Source organism: Equus caballus, chromosome 16 (assembly GCF_041296265.1).
Source record: "Equus caballus isolate H_3958 breed thoroughbred chromosome 16, TB-T2T, whole genome shotgun sequence".
NCBI lineage: Eukaryota > Metazoa > Chordata > Mammalia > Perissodactyla > Equidae > Equus > Equus caballus.
In genome coordinates, this window is record NC_091699.1 from 56,500,912 (window position 1) to 56,524,028 (window position 23,117).

General features: G+C 42.2%; 1 protein-coding gene across 4 annotated transcripts; it reads right to left on the reverse strand.

Moving 5' to 3' along the window:
* Nucleotides 1-660: 660 nt before the first annotated feature.
* Nucleotides 661-17,731, reverse strand: ZNF621 (zinc finger protein 621). Of its 4 annotated transcripts, none has more exons than XM_014731760.3 (5): nt 17,570-17,731; nt 16,800-16,881; nt 10,891-11,017; nt 10,204-10,308; nt 661-8,938 (listed from the first exon to the last, which is right to left on the reverse strand). In XM_014731760.3, the coding sequence occupies exons 2-5, from the start codon at nt 16,821-16,823 to the stop codon at nt 7,881-7,883; spliced, it is 1,314 nt and encodes a 437-aa protein (XP_014587246.2). In that variant the 5' UTR covers nt 16,824-16,881; nt 17,570-17,731; the 3' UTR covers nt 661-7,880. The 4 variants fall into 4 exon arrangements, with proteins under 4 accessions (XP_014587246.2, XP_014587247.2, XP_023476462.1 ...); XM_014731761.3 differs by having other exon boundaries at nt 17,338-17,675; XM_023620694.2 differs by having other exon boundaries at nt 5,914-8,938; nt 10,891-11,044.
* Nucleotides 17,732-23,117: the final 5,386 nt, after the last annotated feature.

Below are 23,117 nucleotides of genomic sequence, written 5' to 3' on the forward strand. Positions count from 1 at the left end.
TTATATATGGAATCTAAACAACAACAACAACAACAACAACAAAACCAAGCTCATAGATACAGAGAACAGATTGGCAGTTGCCAGAGGTGGGAGATGGGAAGTGGGCAAAATGGATGAAGGGAGTCAAAAGGTACAAAATTCCAGTTATAAAATAAATAAGTCCTGAGGAATATAATATACAGAATGACAACTATAGTTAATAATACTGTATTGCATATTTGAAAGTTGCTAAGAGAATAAAAAGAGTTCTCATTGCTAGAAAAAAGATTCTGTAACTACGTATGGTAACAGATTGTTAACTAGATTTATTGTGGTGATCATTTCTCAATATATACAAATATAAAAACATTATGTTGTACACTTGAAAGTAATATAATGTTGTATGTCAATTATACCACAATAAAAAATTAATTACATAAAACTTTTCTTTTAAAAAAAAAGAAAGTTGCTAAATAACAAGAGACTGACCAATAACTCACAGAGACTAACAGAGAATCACCATACTTGGTTGCACTCGGCATAACCATCTCCAGCATCCCTGGGACAATAGCACCTATGTCGACTTTTCTAAATGTGTAAAACGATATCATTTATTATTTATGGATTAACTCTGGAAAAATTTTGAAAGAGGGAAATAAGAAGAACAAAAGGGACCCCTGCTTTATCAGAAATAGTCTTTTATTTTCAAAAAAATCTATAGAAATAAACTTAAAAAAATAAGAAATCATGACCATCTCTATCATATATATACCAGGTGTTCATCAAAGTATTTCAGAGAGATTCAAAATGGAAATACCCTACATGTTTGATAACAGACTAGTAATGTAAAGAATATAAATCCATGCAATGTAATATTATGCAGCTATTAAACATGATATTATACATTACTTGTTGACTAGGACATGTGCATGATATTCTGCTAACTGAAAAAAGGAGTCTGTGATAGAATATGCATATTATGCTTTGTGTGTGCATGCATGTGTGTAAGGATGTGTGTGATTGTGAGTATGTTTGTGAGTACACCAAAGTATTAAAAGTGGTGAAATTCAGCCCTAGACACTTTTCTAGGTAAAGTTTTTGCTCTACACATGTATTTCTTTTATAATTAGAAAAACAAATTTTAAATTTAATTTAAAAGCCACTTTCTATAGCCAAAAGGTTAAAAGTGGACAATCTATGCAAATTATGTAGACACCGCAATTATTCATAAAACAATTAAGCATCTTGTTTATGGTAAATGAGAGACCTGAGATTACAAGAAAATTGCCCTGTTACCAGCACACAGTGGCTGTAAAGAGAACCTCCCTTCTCAGGAACAGGTACAATTTACCTTCAGATTTCTGCCGCCTATACATTTGAGACATTATTCATACTTTTACAATCAAATGGACATCACTCCTTCCATAATTCATGAACTTGCTAGCTGTCAATAAAGAACAAAGTACAACTAAACTGCTAAGATTGCCTGCAAAACAACCACAAGAAAAAGAACTACCCATGTAAGTAGTCACTTGATACATTGAAAATGCCTGCTATAGTTGACACCGTTTTTCTTAGAAAGTTACCCGCAGAGCTGAAAGTGGACGTCAAAATACTTCAGTTCTGTCTCCAATCACTGTGACCTTGAGCAAGGTCATTTACCATCTCTGGAGTTTTATTTCTTTTTATACAAACCTGAGATAGAAAATCTAACTTGCAATGCCTTGTGCTTAAATATTAAATGGTAAATAGTACCAGGAAAGTATATATTTTTATTATTATTAAAATCCAAGGTGTCCTTGTGGAGGTAGCAAAGAGGAGTACATCGAAACTGTTTGACCAATTGAAATTTCCTGTAACACCACAAATCCATTGTAACTAGTAACTGGATGGGTAGAAATGAAATGATAACACTGATTACTGATTCACTTAAGAGAAAGATTTGAGCTAGCCTTACAATTTGGCTTCATGTAATAAAAGTTAACATTTTCTTTAAGCAAGATATTTAATCATCTGGCTTTTAAAACATATGGTTTTTAGATTAAAGCAAGTTACATAACTTCTTCCTGAACAGCCATGAAATAAGATATTACTTATAGGGGTGTTAAGAGACCATATTTTGTCAAGTACTTTGAGAATCATTAATTCAAGATATTTGAGAAACAAAGCATCTGACTACTATTGTTTGTTTTCAGAGCAGAAATAGGTGGCAAAGGTGGAGGGTGTTGGATAATTGGTGGGCAGCATTTGTGATTGGGTTCCTGGCATTTGGAAAAGAAAGCGAGAAGTAATAAGAGAAGAAAGGAGGTAGGAGAGGGAGAAAAATATCATTTATATTTTCTCAGCCCATGCCACTGATGCATGAACGCCCCATAGTTCATTTCTCTATAATTTTGTATTTTATATGCATATAATTTTGTATAAAATGTATATATTTCTAAATAGTATATTTAGATTTTTTTTAACTTATACAAATCATTTTACAGTGGACCTATTTTTTTATAACTTAGGTTTTTTGGTTTTTACTTCGTTTTGTTCTGTTTTTGATCATCATTATATTTACTATCTGGTAGCACAAAATCTCCCACCTTGTTCTTCAAAATTGTCTGAGCTACTCTGTTTTTCTATACAAATTTTAGAATCAGTTGTTCAGGTCAAACACACACAAACCCCTTTGGAATTTTGACTGGAATTGCTTTTAATTTATAAATTCATTTGGCAAAAATTGAAATCTTGAGGATATTGATCTTTCCTCCCCATGAATATAGTGCACCCTTCAGTCATTTAGGTCATCTTTCATGCCTATAATGGATAACTGATATTTTACAGCTGCCCAAAATATTTTGAAAATCCTTTCCCCATTTCAGGACTTCTCCACATTATAAATCTCACTTTCTCAGGTAGAATCCAATTTCCCGAAAGTTCTTGCTACTTAGAGGTACACATAAAACCTACTTCCACCTTGCAGAAGACAGAAGTAAAGATCATGAGACCCTACAGTCTTCTACCAAAATGGTTGTGGGGGTATTTGCTTTTTCTCCAGAATATGTAGCAAACCTCCTACTGGTCCAGTCCCTCTCCTCAGTGGGGGCAGCAGTCCATTAGCAGGCACCAGCAGCTGCTGGGTTTCCACTGGAATGACTTGGTATTGTCATTGGTCATTTTTCTTGGCTTCTGCCTACATGGCACCCCAACTTATGGAAATTTTGTAAGCTAACAGTATGTAGCAAATCCCTTTCTGCTTAAACTAGTTAAAGTGCGTTCTGCTGTCTGCAACTGAACACTGGCTGACACACAATTAGGAAGCAGAAGTGTGTTACTAAGTGTGACAGAATCTTAAGAAGGTAGAACTGACTTAGTTGAAGTGATTGAGAATATGGTGGTGGAAGATCTGATATTGCAAGCTGAAAAGTAGATGGGCAAGACAAGGCGGCACCGCAATTCTGGGCCCAACACAGCTCCTTATGTCTTCTCCTTCCGGCACCGGAGCTGAAAGCACAGCTGCTCTTAAGAGCTTACTGTTCTGCCAGCAGGGGACAGAAACAACCATCAGCAAAGCATAAGTACTGAGGTGGTGCTATTAGAAGCTCAAGAAGAGTTTCAAGAAGGTATAGAGTAGTAGTCTAGGAAAGTGGGGAGAGTGAAGTGGACCCCAGAGATGTAGTACCACTGTCAGGAACCATTAAGGGCCTACCTGAAGTCACTGGTCATGAATTTAGTCAGACGATTCAGCATGGCAGTGTTTTACCCTGATCACTTGCAGTAGCACAGGTGCAGGCACAGAGAAGGCAAAGAATTGCATTTAGTCAGAGTTGGGGGTTTGCCATGTGAGTATGACAAAGCCAAGAGAAGGGCAAGGAAGCTAAGGGAGACTGTAACGGAATTGTTATAACTGACCATGGAGTTTAAGCTGGGTAAATAAGAAAGGACAGGCATGGAGGTAAAGGACAGGGAAGCGAAGGACAGTGAAAAAGGAGGAAGAAAGAAAATTGAAGGATTGTTAGCATCAGGATTCTAAAGGGAATAAATTGGAAAGATAAGAAATATAGCAAGATATTTAAAGTGCTGAGATTACAGAGGGGGTGAAGTTTTTGGTAATAACAAGGTCTAGGATATGATCAAAGGAGTGATTGACATAAAATAGAGGACAAGAAAGGAAATAAGAGGGTGAGATATTGGAAGGATTATCTATTGAAATTACCAAGAATTAAGAAAAATGTTGATGAGAATGACAGTAGGGTAGGAGCTGAAATCTTCAAGGATTGGGGGCGTGTGACCCAGAGGTCCAGTAGTATACTGCCTGGTGACATGAAATTCAAAGGCGGAGGTTTTTAGGAAAGGGGTGGGGTGAAGAATGATCTGGAACTGGCAGGGAAACAAAGAGGATTCAGGACATCTGATACTGGGAACGTGAAAGAAAAATAGCCACCACTTTGGACGGTGCTGAGGAAGCAGTATCCTCAAAGGATTAGCAGGTTTTGATTAGAGCAAGAAGGTAAGGTAATGGTCAAAGATGTTCAGCACACAGGGAACTTCGCTACCAACGGATTGTTAGCTTCAGAGGGCAGAAGGAAGTTTTCGGAGTTGGAGAGAGCTAACGGATGAAGACAATGCAATGTGCAGAGATGTAAAGGACTAAACTTGCAGGAGGTGAGGGTTATCCTGGGAGTTCAGGGCTCCTCATGGTGACTGAAATAAGCATAAAGCGCACACTGAGAATGCTCTGATAGTCTCAGGACTGCTAACGGTAGGAAGGCTGAGACTGGAGGATGGCAGGAAGGGGTTCGGGTCTGGAGTCCCTCTCTTCTTTCCTGCCAGTAGAGGTGTGGAGGGCTGAGGGCGGGGCATGCTTGGGGCTTCCTCAACACGCGCTGATGAAGGCGTGGAGCCCTAGGCTTCAAGTCTGGGAAATCTCCCTGAACTATTTAGGATTTCTTTCTCTCCAATTTCTCTGTTCCTCTCTCTCTAATGCCTATTTAACTGTTAGGTCACCTATACGAGACCTCTTTTTGCTACTCTCACCTCTTTTTTGTCAAACTTTCTGGGTGATTCCCTTGACTTTATCTTCCAGTGCTTACACTGAGCATCTCATTTCCAACTTTTAGTTTTCAAGAGTTTTTTCTTTTTCTCTGAATTTTCCTTTCTTATATCAATCTATTGTTTCACGGATGCAAACATCTTCCCTAACCTTAGGATAAGTTTTCTTTTCCCTGCATAGTCTGCTTCAACTAGGCTTCCCTGTTTCCTTGCTTCAGCCTTTTTCATATCCTCGGCTATTTGGTTATATTTAAGAGTGGAGCATTAAAAAGCTGGCTCGGAGCTCTGTGTACAGAGTTGGAAGTTCTCTGTGGAGCCATTTCATTGAGGAATCTGAGATGCCAGTATCACTGGTCTTCTCTCTTGAATTGATCAGAGTTTCCAAAGAAAGTTCTTCTGATTTCCAGCCTAGAAGGTACCCAAGTTTAGTTAGCAGCATTGTGGATCAAAGTAGGGGTAGAAGACTAGAGTGAGAGGGAGAAGGACCTCACATTCAGGGTGGTACACTGACCTCCAAAATCCCGGTTTTACTGCTCCAGGACAGAGGGGATAGGGGAGGTGACCTGAGAATCTAAGTGCTTCTTACAGACTTTTAGCCTATTCTCTTGTTCTTAGCCCCACCAGCATCCCTGATACCTGGAGTTTCACTTCCTAAGCCCTTTTGGGAACTCTGCCATATAGGATGGCTGGTTGCTCAGCTTCCCCCAATATGGTTTAGGATTCACCTTTCTCGGGTCTGCTAAAAGTTACAGCTCTTTCACCTGTTTTCAAACTCTCAAAATGTTATCATCATCTTATTTTCATTGTCCTCATGAGTTTATGCCTTTTAATTTTTAATCTCTTTCACTGTTTCAGTGGGGTTTCAGGAGGGCATGAATTAACATTTCAAACACCACCTTTACCAAAAACTCTGTTGAACATTTTATTTCTGCTAAATTCATTTGAGGGTTTTTTGGTCTGTTCACTTGTTTTGGCTTTAATTTTTTTTGTTTCCCTCGACCAAACACCATCCCCAGCTTTCTGAATTGCAAGCCTTCAAACTCATTTTCTAAAGAATGCATCCAAGACTGTAAATATTGCTCTGAGTACCACCTTTTGCCACATCCCACAGACCCTGTTGTGTCTTGTTCTGTTGTTCAGCTCTAAATTATCTGTAGCATCATTTTGTGTTCTCTTTAACTCAAGAGCTATTTTGAAGTGTATTAACTTTAAAATAAGAAAAAAAAATTTCCTCGTTACTTCAGCCAAAAAGCAAATAAATAGCAAAAGGTAGGCAACGTCAACCCCCCAAACCTTCTGGGAGTGGAGACTTCAAGAACTCTTCATAGGCAACATCAGATCTCTTTGCCTCTTTCTTTTTTTCCCTACAGGCCATATTTCACTTGCTTTGCTCTCTTCTAAACTGACACCACCTGAACCACTCTTAGAGGTCTCTCTCCTGAAGATCCACTGTGAAATAAAGCAGTCTCACCCAAACCCTTTATCAACGTATGCCTCCAAACAGTCCACGGGCATTTTCTGTTAAAAGCATCTCTCTCAAAGTATGGTCCACACTAAAGGTCTGCGCACCACCACAGATCTCCAAAATCAGAATTTCTGGGAGTTAGGACAGAAAACTACTCTTTTTACACCAGGTTATTCAGACACATGGTAAAATTTAAGAGCCACTAGTTTAAAGGTTTTCTGTTAATTGCTTTAGAGAAACATCTAGATAGCAAAGACAACTTAAAAGAAAAATACGTATAGCCCCTTCCATCAGTGTTTAAGGATTTACTTTACATTAATGCTGATAACGCATAACTTGAGTTCTTTTTCCAGGAATTACTTGACACAGCACTTTGCATAGTTGTAAAAGATCCTCATCAAGGTCAAAAGCAGGAATGACCCAAAATTCCACTTCGTTCACCTACCACATACGTTTAGCCACTGACCCATTACACAGCCCTCTTTACGCCTAAAAAACAATTTTTAAGGCTTATTCAGATTTCCCCCAAGTTGGCTTTACACTATTGTTCACATTTCTCTATTAATTCACCAAATTCATATTTACAACTCAAGCTATCTGGAGAAAATAAAATGTAGAAGCCAGTGCTTGCAAACAGAAAACCAGAATGCCCACAAAGAAAAATTTAGACAATAGATGGGACAGCGATGAACGCCTTGGTGTATATTTACTTAGGAAACCAAAGTTAAAAAGAAACATCTAGATATCAAAAGCAAAACTAAAGGAAAAAAAAAACTTCCTTTTTAAAGACGATTCAATCAATTGTGTAAATAATTGCTATCACTGTATACATACCATTTTTTACTGGATATTTCACATGATCTTTTGCACAGACATATGAGATCCTCAATGATCCATGGCCAAGGGCAATGCAACTTCAATGGCATCAATACACACCTTAGCCTGCTAAATAATCTGCATTAATTTCTAAAGTCCATTATTGGAAGCTTATTCCAATTCTCAACTTCCACAGTTCTTGCACGCCTCCTCCGTTTCTCTCAGGCTGCTTCTTGCTAATCACAATGGCCTAATACAGGGATGGCCTCTCTCCTGAACTTCTCTAACACACCAAACTGTCCTGCCAGCACTCCTAACACCAGCACCCCACAATGCAGACACAGCCATTGTTGTTCAAGCCTGAAAAGGACCAATGCAAAGGTCAAGTATTTCCATTTTCTACCCAGAAAATAAGAGAATATATTATACAAACATAGTCTTTAAATATATATATAGGTTATAATGGAGTTTATGCGGAAACAGTTGTAACATATGTAAGGGAAGAAAAAACATAAATGAAACTCAAATTATGTTGGAGATTTGCTAGGCTAGATTTGCTAGCCATAGGCATGGCAGATAAAGCTCATGAGGGGTGAGAAGGAGTCACAATAACTGGGGAAGGCTTCACAGTGGGAGTAAGGCCCTGGAAGACTCGTATTATTTGGACAGGTGAAGAAGGTATTACAGATGTGGGCAGCAGCATGAACAAAGGCCCAGAGGTAGGAATGAGCACAGCATGTGGAAAGGTCAGTGAAGGCACGGCCACAGCTGGAGCAGAGCATGGACTCTGGAGAGGAACTGGAGATAAGGTTGAAGAGGGGCAGTGGGGACTCATCAGGGATGGCCCAAGAGCCTTGACAGGCTTCTTCTCCACCGGGTGCAGTTTCTGATGCTGAACGAAACTGCCGTACCATTTGAAGGCCTTGCCACACACCTTACATTCATAAGGCTTCTCTCCAGTGTGAACTCGTTGATGCTGAATGGAGGCTATCTTCTGAGTGAAGGCCTTGCCACACTCCTTACATTGGTAGGGTTTCTCCCCAGTATGAATTCTCTGATGGACAATAAAAAGTGACCTACAACCAAAAGCTTTCCAACATTCCTTACATTTATAGAGTTTCTCCCCAGTGTGTAGTCTCTGATGCTGAAGATATGCTGCACTCCTACGGAAAGCCTTTCCACACTCCTTACATTCGTAGGGTTTCTCTCCAGTGTGGATCCTTTGATGTTGAGTCAAGGCTGTATTGGAACTCAAACCTTTGCCACACTCCTTACATTCATAAGGCCCTTCTCCAATGTGATTTTTCTCGTGGACAATACAGTCATAGCTGGACTTGAAAGCTTTGCCGCATTCCTTACACTTGAAGGGCTTTTCTCCGGTATGACTCATCTGATGCCGAATAAGCTTTGAGTTATATCTGAAGATTTTCCCGCATTCTTTACATTCATAGAACTTCATTCCACCTCGAAGTATCAGATTCGGATTCAGACTGAAAGTCTGCCATGCTGCCTTGCTTTTAAAATCAAAGTGCTGAGAAACGTTTCTGAGGAGTCCTCCTACCGGCGATCTGTGTAGCTCTGCTTCTTCAGAGGCCTCCTGCTTTACAGCCGGCTCTTCATTCTTGATCCAGGATGCAACACCTGACCAAAGAAACCACATGTGTTCCTAGTTACTGAAATGGAAGGAAAACAGGATCCAATGGTCCTAATTTTCTCTTGTAGGCTGTGATTTTTAAAAATATACCCATGAAATGGCTACAAGCACCCATAAAGGAGGATGAGAGAGAAAAGGAAAAATAACAACATGCAAGTGGAGAAGTGATGACCTGGAAAAAGACCAGGAAGTGCCTCCTATAAGAAAGGCTGGGAAATGAACTAATAAGGCAGGTGATATGGTCAGAGTGAGAACTCCATGAATGGGGAGGAAAGAAGGCATGAGGGGAAAAAAAAAGAATGGAAGAGATAAGAGAGATCAGCAAGAAATGGTAAAATGTTTTAAAGGGAGAGAGACCCAGAAGAGGAAAAAGACATCCACGAGACTAGGGAGTGCAGATGACAGCTCCAGCACTATGAGGGGTCCAGCAGGGAGAGACTGAGAAACAACGAACCCCAGTGTCCCCAGGAACCCACTCAGAATTCTGAATTCTAAACAATGGCCTAGGAATTCTATTTTTAAATATTCCAAATAATGTTCTGGGATAAAGACGATCTCCTATAGAAAGCCAGGTAGAAAACAAGTTGATTGAAGAGCTGTAGGCCACTGTGGTATTAATGCTAAAGGAACCACTATTTACAAAATCACAGTATGTGTGAGAAGTGAGGCCTGGAAACTTTCTTCCAAAGGAAAGAAAACTCAAGTAATCAAAAGCTCCCAGGACTGGCAAGCAGTCTCAGGGGAATTTTAGGGTGAGTGTGTGGGTGTTGGGTGCAGGTGGTGTGGTGGGACAGTCCTTGCCCTTTCCTCTACAGCCCCACATAAGACAAACACAATGCAGACCTAAAGGTTATGGCATATGGAATTTTTAGGTGATTTAAATACTAAAAAGGCAAATTAAAAGCATCTTTTTCATTGCTAAAGGCCTAAAAATAAAATTCATAGCTGTGGCACAAAACAATCAGTCGGGCATAAAACTAAATATTTCCACTGGTAAGTGAGAAAAGAAGCGGTGTAGGAGCTAGTGGGTCACAGCTTTTCTGTGGGAGGACAGCCACACGAACATGCAGACAGCATGCAGCCACGTATTCCTGGGGACTGGTTTTTCCAGGCTCGGGGCTGGAACTCGGCAGAGGTCGAGAGTGCACTGAGTACGCTATAAACAACAGGGAGCTTTGTTCTTTGCTGCAGAAGAAACACTTCTAGTAAAATGGAAAGGCAAAATCAGAAACTGCTAAGTTCTCCTACTCACCTGGACGGACACCTCTCAAAACCTCTGCTTCCCAGGGATCTGGGCCCCATGGTGCTTCCCCTCTCTCCAGCTGGGAGATCAGAACAGGTTTGGGGAATGGAAATGCTACTCCACCAAGAAAAAAAGACAGACAAGTTGAAGGGAGACATCCAGAGCTGTTCCTGAGATCCCTCTCGGCCCATCCCATAACAGGCTAGTTGGGAAGAGAAATGGAACACCCAGGAGACCAAATGAGCTACCCAGGAGTTCTGAAGAAGGGCTCCAAACCGTGCTCCAGGGTAAGGCCAGGGAGACAGCGATTCTCCTCAGGAAGAAACTGCAACCTTGCCCTGACTCAGAAGAAGGGAAATCCCCTCGGGAAGAATGTATGTACTGACATCCTGGGAGACTCCTCCACAAAGGGAGGGCCCACATCCCCAGAAAACTAGAAAGATGGAGGAACAAAGGGCTCACTCAGGGCACCAGGAAGAGTCCTTGCCCTCAGGGCCCAGAACCACGCATCCCTGGGATACAAGGGAGTCCAATTTCAAAACCAAAGGGAACCAAGGATTTCCCCACAAGCATCTCTAGAGGCTGGTGACTACAGAAGTGCCTTCTGGAGTTATGAAACCTAAGGGCTACTAGAGTCCCCCGGACATCTGAGGAAGACATCAGACTATCACAAAAGACCACTGAGAGAGGCCTTACCCAGAGAAGCCATGTTTGCATAATTCTCCAGCATCACCTCCCCATACAGGGCCCTCTGCGCAGGGTCCAGGCTGGCCCACTGATTCTGGGTGAAATACACAGCCACGTCCTCAAAGGTCACTGACTCCTGAAACAACAGGGTCCTGTTCAAGCCCTGAGTGAGAGGCGGAAAGGGGCAGCCTGAGCTGCAGGTAGGAGGTAGACCTGCCACGTTCTGCAATTCTGAGCCCTGTGGAAGGTCTGCTCTAGCGAGAAGAGCACCCAGCACCCCAGCCAGCGGCAGCCCTCAGCCAGTGTTCCCACTTCTACTCAGAACCCCAACACTCTCCCATCTGCTTAGCTCTGAGGTCCCAAACTATCATCCCAACCTCACAGCCCGGCATCTGGGGCTCTCTGCTTGGTAAGTGCATCAACCTCTATGGTCCTGGCTCTTCAGGTCTGTCTCTGGCATCTCCTACCTTCATGTACTCCATGATCCTGTTGCTTTAGTTTCTTTACACCAGCCACTGCAGGCACTGCCACTCACCCTGTCTCCACCCACCTGAAGTACACCCAAACAGCCCCATTTGTTCCCTGCACTTAGCTCCCCCTTAGTCTTCCCCAACATCTTCAAACTACATGCAGAGCCACTCCTCAGGAGAAGTCTCAGCATATTTTGTTTTCCTGAGGAAGATCAGCCCTGAGCTAACATCTGTGACAATCTTCCTCCACTTTATACATGGGTCCCTGCCACAGCATGGCTGACAAATGGTGTAGGTCCACATCCGGGATCCAAACCTGTGAACCTGGGCCACCAGAGCAGAGCGCACAGAACTTAACCAGTATGCCATGGGGCCGGCCCTGAAGCCTCAGCATTTTACAAATTTCTTTTCATACCTTCTTACTTTATCAGAAAGCTGGCTCTCTTGAAGAAAACCTGCAGCCTGCCTGTTCTGGCCTCTTCTCGGAACCATGTGTCTTCAAAGAAGGCTGGCAGTGTCCTGTCTCTGAGTACATCTCCAACTCCCAGTCTTGAGCTCCATTCTACCTGCCAAGGTGTGCCCCTCTCTGCCTCCCCCTGGGGCCACCTCCATCTTCCCAAAAGTGCAGGGAACTAATACTTGTTGATTAGCCCCTGGGCATCAGGCTTTTAGGTGGGTACTTTTAAATCCTGTATTTCACATATTTGCAGAAACTATTACTCTCATTTTTCAAATAAGGACACTAAGGATCAGAAAGATTAATTGCTTTGCCCAAGATCACACAACCAGGCAGTGGCAGAGCTGGGACTTCAACCCAGACCTGTCAAACAGCAAACCTGGGCTCTTCCCACACACAAAGCTGCTCCCGCACTGGGTTCACAAACTTCTCCAAAACGTGGCGAACCCCTGAACCTCATCATAACCTGGTGTTGCCCATCTTTGGAGAATAGCTTCTCAAACTCCCAATCCCCAACACCACCTGTCAATCCCTCTTTACCGTGCTCCTTCCAGGCACATGGGGTTCCTCCCCCAATCCAGACTGAGGGATCAGCTATTTCAAAACTACCCTGGGAGCCAGAGCCTCTGAATCTTGCATGAGGCCCAAGAACAGACCCGAATGGTGTCTAGTGGCTGCCTTCTCTGCTTCTATAGTCAGCATGGCGCAGACCACAGACACTAGGCTCTCACCTTGGAGGAGGTTTCATGACTTCTGGGCCTTCTCGCCTCGATGAACCCACAGATAATTCCATCTCCTAGGAGATCTCACTATCCTATGCAGTAAGCCTTGTTCTTTTCAGCCATTGAAAATGAAAACACCTACCAACAGGGTTTCAGCTAAGCCCCGAACTCTCGAGTGTCACATTCTCTTCCAGCAGCCCCTAAAGCAGCCTGTGCCCTGGAGTCAGCACAGGGGACAGGGAGAAGGGAATGAAACAGCAACTGCTCCTGGAGGAAGCAGGGAAGAAACACACCCCAAACTGCTCCCAGCAGCTCTAGTGACTCGACACTCAGGTCCTTATGAGGGGGTCCTTTCAAAACAAGAACTATCAGGGAACTCAGTTCAAAAGGAAACACTGAAAGAAAAAGAACAAATTTGGACAAGGGAGCTCTCTCAAAGGGAGAGCTGGCCTTTAAACTGGACAATGACGAGGTCCAAAGGGCCCCCCACAATAGTCTGAGCCACAAATCCAAACACCAGACAGAACCATGATGTCCTGTAACTCACAGCTCCAACAACAAGGTTCTAAGGCCTTCTGAGGACAGGCGCACAGGACAACCAAGGTTCACTGCCACTTAGAGCAAGTCAAACCCCACTCCTGAACTTCTCCCGAGCCGCTTTCACAACCTTCTCCTCCCAGCCTGCCACCATCAATCTCTTCCTCCCTAAACTGTTCTTCCCACCTGCTGTCAAATATCCCCAGGTTTCAGAATTAAAAAAAAATGCCTACTATTAAAGAGAAACTTACTGTTTTAAAGTAGTTGGGTTGTGGATATACTTTTTTGCCTCCTGTGGATGGTCCCTATGTACCTCATTTTATTTATCTCCACAGTATTTTTCATCATCTGACAATTTATATTGTTTATTGTCTATCTCCCCCCACCAGTATGTAAATCTATGAGGCAAAGATTCTTTTTTGTTTGTAACTCGTTTACTAGCCCACAGTGCAGTACCTGGAAGATACCAGATGCTTAATATAAATCTGCTGAAAGAAGTAATTTCAAAAATGGTTCAAACACAAATGAAATTTTTTAAACTTATTAAGAGGATCAGAAAACAACAGCAAACCCCCCATTAAGAGTGAAATGCCAGGGCATATCCACTGAAGTGGATGGCTGATATATTACTATGAGCTGAAGTTCTACTCTCTGTGAAAGACTGGAAAAGGAAAAGGAGTATAAATATAGAAGGAATAAACATAAATATCTTTGCTTGCAGATAGAATAGCTATCTGCCTAAAAGTATCCAAGAGTCAAAAGAATAAATGGAAAACATTTACAACTGACAAAATAATTCATTAAGTTGGTTAGATATAGGATAAGTAAACCAAAATCATTAGCTTTCCTAAATACCATCATAAACAATTAGAAGATAAAATGGGAGAAAATAACATATCATTCATATGAAAATAGCTAAGAATGTATCTAACAAAATGTGTAAAACCAAGATGAAGAAAACTAAGTGTTTATTAAAATAAATAAAAGAACCGAATAAACTGGAACATGCAGTGTTTCTGAGTGGGAATAATCAAATTTGTAAACAAGTCAATTATCTTCAGTTTTGCCTATGAATCCAATAAAATCCACTCGTCCACCAAAAAAATCAATGAGATTTGTGCAGGGGTAGGGGGACATTTAAAGTCATCTGACAAAGTAAGTGTGAAAGACCAGACGAAAATGTTTTGTTTTGTTTTGTTTTGTTTAAAAGATTTTATTTTTTTTCCTTTTCTTTTTTCTCCCCAAAGCCCCCAGGTACATAGTTGTATATTCTTAGCTGTGGGTCCTTCCAGTTGTGGTATGTGGGACGCCACCTCAGTGTGGCTCGATGAGCGGTGCCATGTCCGCACCCAGGATCCAAACCGATGAAATCCTGGGCCATCTGCAGCAGAGCGAGCGAACTTAACCACTCAGCCACGTGGCTGGGCCCGAAAATGTTTTAAAGGAAAAAATTCTTTGAAAGAAAAGATGAGGGGGAATTAAACCCTACCTTAAAAGGACAACAGTGAGAGAAAATGAGAAGACAAGCCACAGATAAAGGGATCTTATAAAGGACCGTTATCCAAAGTATACACAGAACTCTTAAAATTCAACAATAAGAAAACGAACAACCCAATTAAAAATTGGCAAAAGACCTCACCAAAGAAGATATATACACGGCAAATTGGTATATAAAAAGATGCTCCACATTACATGTCATCAGGGAAATGCAAATTAAAATGATGAGATACCACTACACCCCTATCAGAATGGCCAAAATCCAGAACACTGACAACACCAAACACTGGTGAGGATGTGGAGCAACAGGAACTCTCATTCATCGCTGGTAGGAATGCAAAATGGTACAGCCACTGTGGAAGACAGTTTGGCGGTTTCTTACAACACTAAACATACTCTTACCATCAATCCAGCAATCATGCTCCTTGGTATCTTCCCAAATGAGCTGAAAACTCACTTTCACACAAAAACCTGCACACAGATGTTTATAGCAACTTTATTCATAATGCCAAAACTTAGAAGCAACCAAGATGCCCCTCAGTAGGTGAATAGATACACAAACTTTGGTACCTCCAGACAACAGAATATTATTCAGTGCTAAAAGGAAATAAGCTACCAAGCCACGAAAAATCAGAGAGGAATCTTAAATGCTCATTACTAAGTGAAAGGAGCCAATCTGAAAAGGCTACACACTATATGATTCCAAATATATGACATTCTGGAAAAGGCAAAACTATGGAGACAGTAAAAAAGATTAATGGTTGTCAGGGCAAGAGGGATGAACAGATGAAGCACAGAGGATTTTTAGGGCTGTGAAAATACTCTGTACTATACTACAAGAATACTCTGTGATACTATAACAACGGATACATGTCATTATACATTTGTAACCCACACAACGTACAACACCAAGGGTGAACTCTAATGCAAACTATTAACTCTGGGTTACAGTAATGTGTCAGTATAGGTTCATCAATTGTAACTACTGTACCCCTCTGGTGGGGGAAGCTGATAATGGAGGAGGCTATGCACGTGTGGCAGCAGGAAGCATATGGGAACTCTCTGTGCTTTCTGCTCAATTTTGCTATGAATCTAAAATTTCCCTAAAAAATAGAGTCGATTTAAAAAAAAAAAAAAGACAATACTTAATCTCTTACCTGGACTGCAATATGTTCCTAACTGACTCACATCCTTCTACAACCAACTCACCCCTAAAGGCTGGAAAACCTTTTTAATATATAAATCCAACCATGTCACCTCCCCTGCTTAAAATCCTTTAATGCCTTTCCACTTAACCCAGAACAGAAAGCAACGTCTTTACAGTGACCTAAAAAATGTGCCTATTTCTCTCACCTCACATTTAACTACTTTCTCCAACCTCTCCCTGTTTCTGGAGAACACACAGCTTTCTCCCCTACCTCAAGGGCTTTGCATTTGCTGTCCCGTCTGGAAAGCTCTTCTTTAGCTCTCTCTTCAGTAGTTCCCAAAACTGTTTCTATCTCATCCTTGAGGTCTCAACCTCATGTTATCACCTCCATGAAGGCTTCCCTGACCATTACCTTCAAAGGTAGCTTCGCTAGGGCTTCTCCAATTTGAGAAGCTGCATAAGAATCACCTGGAGAGCTTGTTAAAACAAGCCTCCTCCCCAGTCTGATTCTGGGTCTAGGGTGGGGTCCAAGAATTTGCAATTCTAATGACTCCCAGGTGATGCTGATGCTGCCTACCTGTGCAAGACGCTTCTGAGAAGCGCTGTACCTTAGCAACATGTAATCATGATTATTAACTTACTTATTTGTTTACAGACTATTTTGCTAAAAGTACCTTCTGTGAGAAAAGGGAACTTGTCCGCATTATTCAGTACTATGCACCTAGCATTGGAAAGAACAACGCTGGTCTCTCTGGAATACATCTACAATTTATGGGGCAATCTCTTGAATGAAAAATTTCTCTGATCCCAGCAGGCAATTTTTATTTGTAGAACATGACCTGAATTACCACATTCAGGGAGAATTTCTTGCCTTGGGTCCCCCTTTTTCCACTTAAACTTACACATCCAAACTCATCACTCTCTATACACAACACTCTTATTTCCTTCACCATGTATTTATGGCCATAGCCCTGGGGATAGACTTAAGGGGGGAACCACGGCCTGACCAAGCTAGGCCGCCTTAGTCCTTTCCTGGTTACCTGATAACTAATGCGATTTTTAAAAGACTGAAAGGAAGCTCAGCTCACCTGAGGCCAAGATGTTTGGAGCATGGCTGATGTCCCCTGGCTCCGTGCACTGTCTTCTGGGTTTCGAAAAGAACCTTAGAAGCTAAGAGAAGAAGAGCCATGAGCGCAATGGACTCTGTCCTGCATCACCCGCAGCCGCCTACAGCCTTCCCAGCCTCATATCCAGCGCTGGCAGGAGACTCCATCAGGCCCCCTGCCGGCTGATCATCCCAACCTCCTCATGAAATGCTGTGCCTGGTCCTCAGGACAATCCTCCATCTGCCTGCTCAATCCGAGAGCATTGCTGAGCCCATTCACACGGAGCGACTGAGGGATCCAAGACGAACCCTGTCCCTCCTGTGTTGGGTCTGAACAGATCTAAAAACCCAAAAAAGCGCTTATAGGGACCATGTCATTGACCCAAAAAAGCTGCCTATGGAGGGACGAAGGGACTGGGATTACGAGTAAAATAGTGTCCAGTAGATGATGTTGACTGGGGACCCAAACGGGATCTCCATCCAGGGAAGCAGGAGACCCCAAACACTAGAAACGTCAGTACCGGGCAGAGGAAGCCATTGGGCCAAGTTCTTCAGGACAGAAAAAGAGGATCACGCCTCGGTGGGCAAGGGGCTGGACCAGGGCTCTAGAAGGCCGCGCAGCCACCTCGGGCGGCTTCTGAAGCCCAGACGCCGGAGCTCCGGCTGAGGGAAGAGCCGCCACTGGGACCGCGTTCACGGGAGGGAGTGCTGACGAGTCGCCAGGGGAAACGAGGAAGCCGGCACCGGGCGGACCTGGCAGGGAGAACTCGCTGGAACCAACGCTCTTCCTCTCCGTACACCGAAAAGCTGGCAGCTCAAAACCGACGCGGAAGCCAGCGCGCGCGCCAAGCGCCCCTCTAGGCCTCCGGAGGCGGCCGAGCTCTGTGGTCCCCGCGGCAGGCCCCCACGTGACTTGGCCCCCTGCGGAAGAGGTGGGGTTGCGGGCCGGCGCCCGCCTGTGCCGTCACTGGCGTGCGCCGAGCTAGTACTTTTGCAGCCGAGGCTTCGGCGTGCTGCAGCCGTGGAACCGTCTCGGGAGTGTAGTGTAGTGGGACTTGTGCGGCCTCGCCCTACACAGACTTCGGCCTCTAGGCCCAGGTGGGGACCCGGTTAACAGACTGCCACGTTAGCTGTCGGCCGCCTTTACCCTGGGTCACGTGGGCTGTGCAGGTGTGGGGAGATTGGCTCCTGTTGTGTCACCTCTTAGAGACCACGCCAGGGATCCTGCTTGGGTCCTAGACTGGGCAGCCCTTAGGAAAATCATGGTTTCCACCTGCCTTTTATGTATTTATTTATTTGGCACCTGAGCTAACAACTGTTGCCAATCTTTTTTTTTTTTTTTCCTGCTTTTTCTCCCCAAATCCCCCCAGTACATAGTTGTTTATGTTATAGTTGTGGGTCCTTCTAGTTTCCACCTGCCTTTTAAAAGCCCTCTCCCTTCCTAGGACCCGGACTGCGTGAGAGCTTTTAGAGCAGATTCATTTAACAACCAAAATAATGGCGACTAAGGTTGCCAGGTCTCCAGTATATACAGAACTTGTCCTATATTAAATGATTTTGTCCTTAGTGACTTTGGCAGAATGTCGTAAATGTCCTATGTTTAGCTTTTTACAATAAAATTATGAAAATTCTGTAGCTTAGAGCTATTTTTCTGTCCAGTAACTAGCAGTTAAATAACTTAAATGTCAACCCTGACCAAAAACAATCATACTTCCACAAATAAAGATCTGGATAATCCCTTCTTGCGGGAGAGACTGTTACTGGCTCTTAGTTAATATCAGCCCCAATATTGGTTCCCCTACAGGGAAGCAAGCACATGTGGGGTTAAAACCGAAAGCACACATTCCCAGTTCCCTGCTTCTTTTGTTAGACTAATGTAAATGTTCCTTTAACCTCTGACTCCCTGAGTCTTACAACCAATTAGAAGTTACAAATTGCCACTAAATTTGTACATTTGTAGAAATGGCCACTAAAGCTGTGGCTAAGCACAGGACCTTGAAGTTCTTTTGCAGAGAAACTAATGTCCAGAGAATATCAAGAAAGTGAAGCTTCCCAGGCCCAACTCCTCGGCTTCCTGATGTCAGAGTCTACCTTCCATCTTGGAGATAAACAGCCAAGGGCACTCATCTGAGAAATCCTTTGTCTCCTCTGCTGGAAGCAGCCCTGAACAAAGGCCGATGGGAAAATGCTGACCAAGAATGCCATAGCCCTCTCCCCTACCTAAAGCCCTAAATAAAAAACCCTATCGGTTTCATTTTTATTTTTTTATTTTTATTTTTTTGAGGAAGATTATCCCTAAGCTAACATCTGCCACCAATCCTCTTTTTTTGCTGAGGAAGACTGGCCCTAAGCTAACATCCTTGCCCAGCTTCCTCTACTTTATATATGGGACACCTACCACAGCATGGCTTGACAAGTAGTACATAGGTCCACACCCTGGATCCAAACTGGTGAGCCCTGGACCGCTGAAGTGGAATGTGCAAACTTAATCACTGCACCACCGGGCCAGACCCACTACCCGTTTCTTATCAGGGAGCTAGCAATTCTTGAGGCCCTTGCTTTGCTCCCTCTGCCTGGCAAAGTAAAGCCTTCCCTTTTTCACTCAAGACTCTGTTCTCATTATTTGGATTGGCATTGGGATCAGAGGCAGAACTTTCAGTAAGTTTGGCTGAGGGAAGAAAAGAAAAGAAAAAAGACTGAGAATTAAAACATTAAAAGTACTTGTTTTTCATATTCAAGAAAAGAGAAGACTGTTCTTTTACCAAAATCCCAAGTCAGGAACAAGTAACTGCCTTAAATTTACATAACTTCAGGTCAATACACATGCTCTGAAAATCAGCCAATAAGTGACAGCCTCACTTTAGTCACCCCCAGTAACTATGCTTCTGAAAGTTAGCAGATCATTTGCAGGACCAAGCTTCTGAACATGAGCCAATTGGTGACAAACACCCTTGAAAGTCAGCCAATCAGTGACAGCCCTACTTACTGGACAACAGCCAATTAGCAAGTGCCTCACTACAGTGACTACGCTTCTGGAAATCACTGGGTCAACAGTAGCCCTACTCTAGTGACCACTTCTTGCCAATGTGGTTGCCAACATGAAATGAATTTTACCTTGACCACTCGGATGTTTCTTTGAATATAGTTCCAGATATATGGCTCCTATTCACCAAACACTTCAGAGCTATAAAGGGAAATTGATCTCTCACTGCTAGAATATAGAATGATCCTGGCTATCTGGATGTATAGCTCTAACACAGGAGTTTGTTATTCCTTTCATAGGAATTAGATTTGGTTTCTGACCAACTATAGCATATAAAAAAGCCCTATCATGGAGAGTACATTAGGTATCTACTGCTGCATAACAAATCACCCCAAAACTTTGTGGCTGAAAACAATATACATTTATTACCTCTCAGAGTTTCTGTGGATCAGGAATTGAGGAGTGGCTTGGCTAGCTGGACTGGCTTGGGATCTCTCATGAGGTTCCAGTCAGGTGTCACCTGGGGCTGCACTCATCTGAAAGCTTGACTGAGGCTGGAGGATCTGCCTCCAAGGTAGTTCATTCATACGCCTGGCAAGCTGGTACTGGTTATTGATGTGAAACCTCAGTCCCTTCCCACATGAGTAGCTGCATATGGCTAAGTGTCTTCACAACGTGGCAACAGACTTCTACCCAAGGCAAGCAATCCAAAAGACCAAGGCTAGCTGCAATGTCATTTATGACATAGCTTTGGCAGTTACACCATCATTACCTCAATATACTGTCATCACAGGCCGCTCATGATTAAGTGTCAGATGAGATGCATTAGGGCATGAATGCCAGAATGAGAATCCCTGGAGACCATGGTGGAGGTTGCCTAACATACAGATTTTACCTACCACAGAAAAAGTCCATTTTATAAAATCTATGGTATTTTTATTGCAAAGTTTATGCAAAGCAATTTTTAAATAGAAGAATTAGATTTCCAGGAAACAATATGCATGATGAGGACTTATATTTGCATGCTGCCCCCTCTCTAAACCTATCCAAATGAACATCTACCATGAATCTAGAGAGATGGGCACACATATATGGGTGCACATACACACATGTACACCACAAACTCTAAAGAGTATCAACCAGTTATTACAATTAGGACCAACTTGAAGGGGAACAAAATTGGACATGCAATTCATCTGTTTGGTATTATGGTGCAAGGCGAAGAAATTAGAAAGCTTTGGTAGGCCCAAATAAAAACCCCCAAATTGGGAGGATAACTGGAATTATGGGCAGTCAGAGAAAAAAATTGGGAGCATGCTACAAGAGGCTTATTCTTTCCCAGAAGAGCCTCACGAGAGGGACAGAGTACAGGCAGTGCTGACCTAGAGGCAGCTAGATGGCAAGGTGAGCCAGGAGAGATGGGAAACTTTGGCCTTTGTAGCTGTCAGAGTCCGTTCATGTATTAGCAAAATTAATGCCTGGAGCTGGATGTTCCTCACCTGGCCAATGCCAGAGAGACTGGCTCTCCCTAAAAACACACTATCCCCAGCCACTAGCCAGTGCAATAACACAACGAAAAGAAAGAAAATGAATCCAGAAGTGGAAATGAAGAAGCAAAATGATTGTTATTTGTGTACATGATTTTCAATGTTAGAAAAGCCTATGGAATCCACAAAATGTTACTAGAACTAATAAGTGAGTTGTGCAAGGTTGCAGTACAAGGTCAAAATACAAAAATCAATTATATTTCTATATACCATCAATGAAAATTGGAAATTTTCTATTTACAATAACATCAAAAATATGAAATATTTACACATAAATCTGAGAAAAGGTGTAAAAGACCAGTACAGTAAAAATTATAAAACATTCCTGAAATTAATAAAGATCTAAATAAATGGAGAGATTTACCATGTTCATGAGTCAAAAGACTACAGAGTTAAGATATCAATTATCCCAAAATTTATCTATAGATTCAATATAATCTCAATCAAAAGCCCAGGATGTTTTTGGTAGAAATTGACAGATTGATTCTAACATTCATATGGAAATGCAAAGGACCTAGAATGGCCAAAACAACTGGCAAAAAACAAAGTAGGAGGACTAACACTATACAACTTCAACACTTAGAAAAACTACGGTAATAAAGGCAGTGTGTTAATGGAATTAAGACAGATCAATGGAACAAAACAGAATCTAGAACTAGACCCACACATATATGGACAGCTGATTTGAAACAATGGTGCAAAGGCAATTCAGTGGAAAAGGAATTTATATTTTCAAAAAATGGTGCTATACTAGGTTACCCATTAAAAAAAAAGAAGGGAGGGAGGGAGAGAGGAAGGAAGGAACTTAGATCCATACCTCACACCCTATACAAAATTTAACTCAAAATAGATGACAGAGCTAAGTGTAAAATCTAAAACTATAAATCTTCTAGAAGGAAAAATAGGAAAAATTCTTTGTAAACTTGAGTAAGGCAAAGATTTCTTAAATATGACACTAAAAGCACAATCCCTAAAAGAACAAGCTGATAAATTGGACCTCATAAATATTAACATCTCCTGCTCTTCAAAAGATACTGTCAAGAGAATAAAAAGACAAATCACAGGCTGGGAGAAAATATTTGGAAATCACATATATAAAAAAGGACTTGTATCCATAATATATAAAGACCTCTCAAAGATCAGTAAGAAGAAAACCCAATAAAAACATAGGCAAAAGACATGAACAGACACTTTACCAAAGAAGACATAATGGAAGGCACATAAGTACCTGAAAATGTGTTCAACATCATTAGTCATTAGGGAAATGTAAATTAAAACCTCAACCAGATAGCATTATGCACCTATTAGAACAGCTAAAATTTAAGACTGACAATATTGAGTGTAGGCAAAGATGTATTAGAAGTGGAACTCTCATGCAATTCTGATGGGAATGTAAAATGGCACAACGTCTTTGCAGAACAGTTTTGAAGATTCTTTTTTTTTTTTTTAAAGATTTTTTTATGTTTTTCCTTTTTCTCCCCAAAGCCCCCCGGTACATAGTTGTATATTCTTCGCTGTGGGTCCTTCTAGTTGTGGCACGTGGGACGCTGCCTCAGTGTGGTTTGATGAGCAGTGCCATGTCCACGCCCAGGATTCGAACCAACGAAAACACTGGGCCGCCTGCAGCAGAGCTCGCAAACTTAACCACTCAGCCACAGGGCCAGCCCCTTGAAGATTCTTAAAAAGTTAAATATATACCTACCTTATGATCTAGTTATTCCACTCCTGGTATTTACCCAAGAGAAATAAAAGCGTACATCCTTACAAAGAC

Excerpts from the sequence above, each read along its gene's own strand:
- ZNF621 (XM_023620694.2), bottom strand. The coding sequence starts at position 16,823 with ATGCTCCAAACATCTTGGCCTCAG. Across the intron at positions 11,045-16,799 it reads TCCAAACATCTTGGCCTCAG|GGCTTGAACAGGACCCTGTT; the intron begins GTGAGCTGAGCT and ends CCTCTCACTCAG. Across the intron at positions 8,939-10,203 it reads TTTGAGAGGTGTCCGTCCAG|GTGTTGCATCCTGGATCAAG; the intron begins GTGAGTAGGAGA and ends TTCTTTGGTCAG.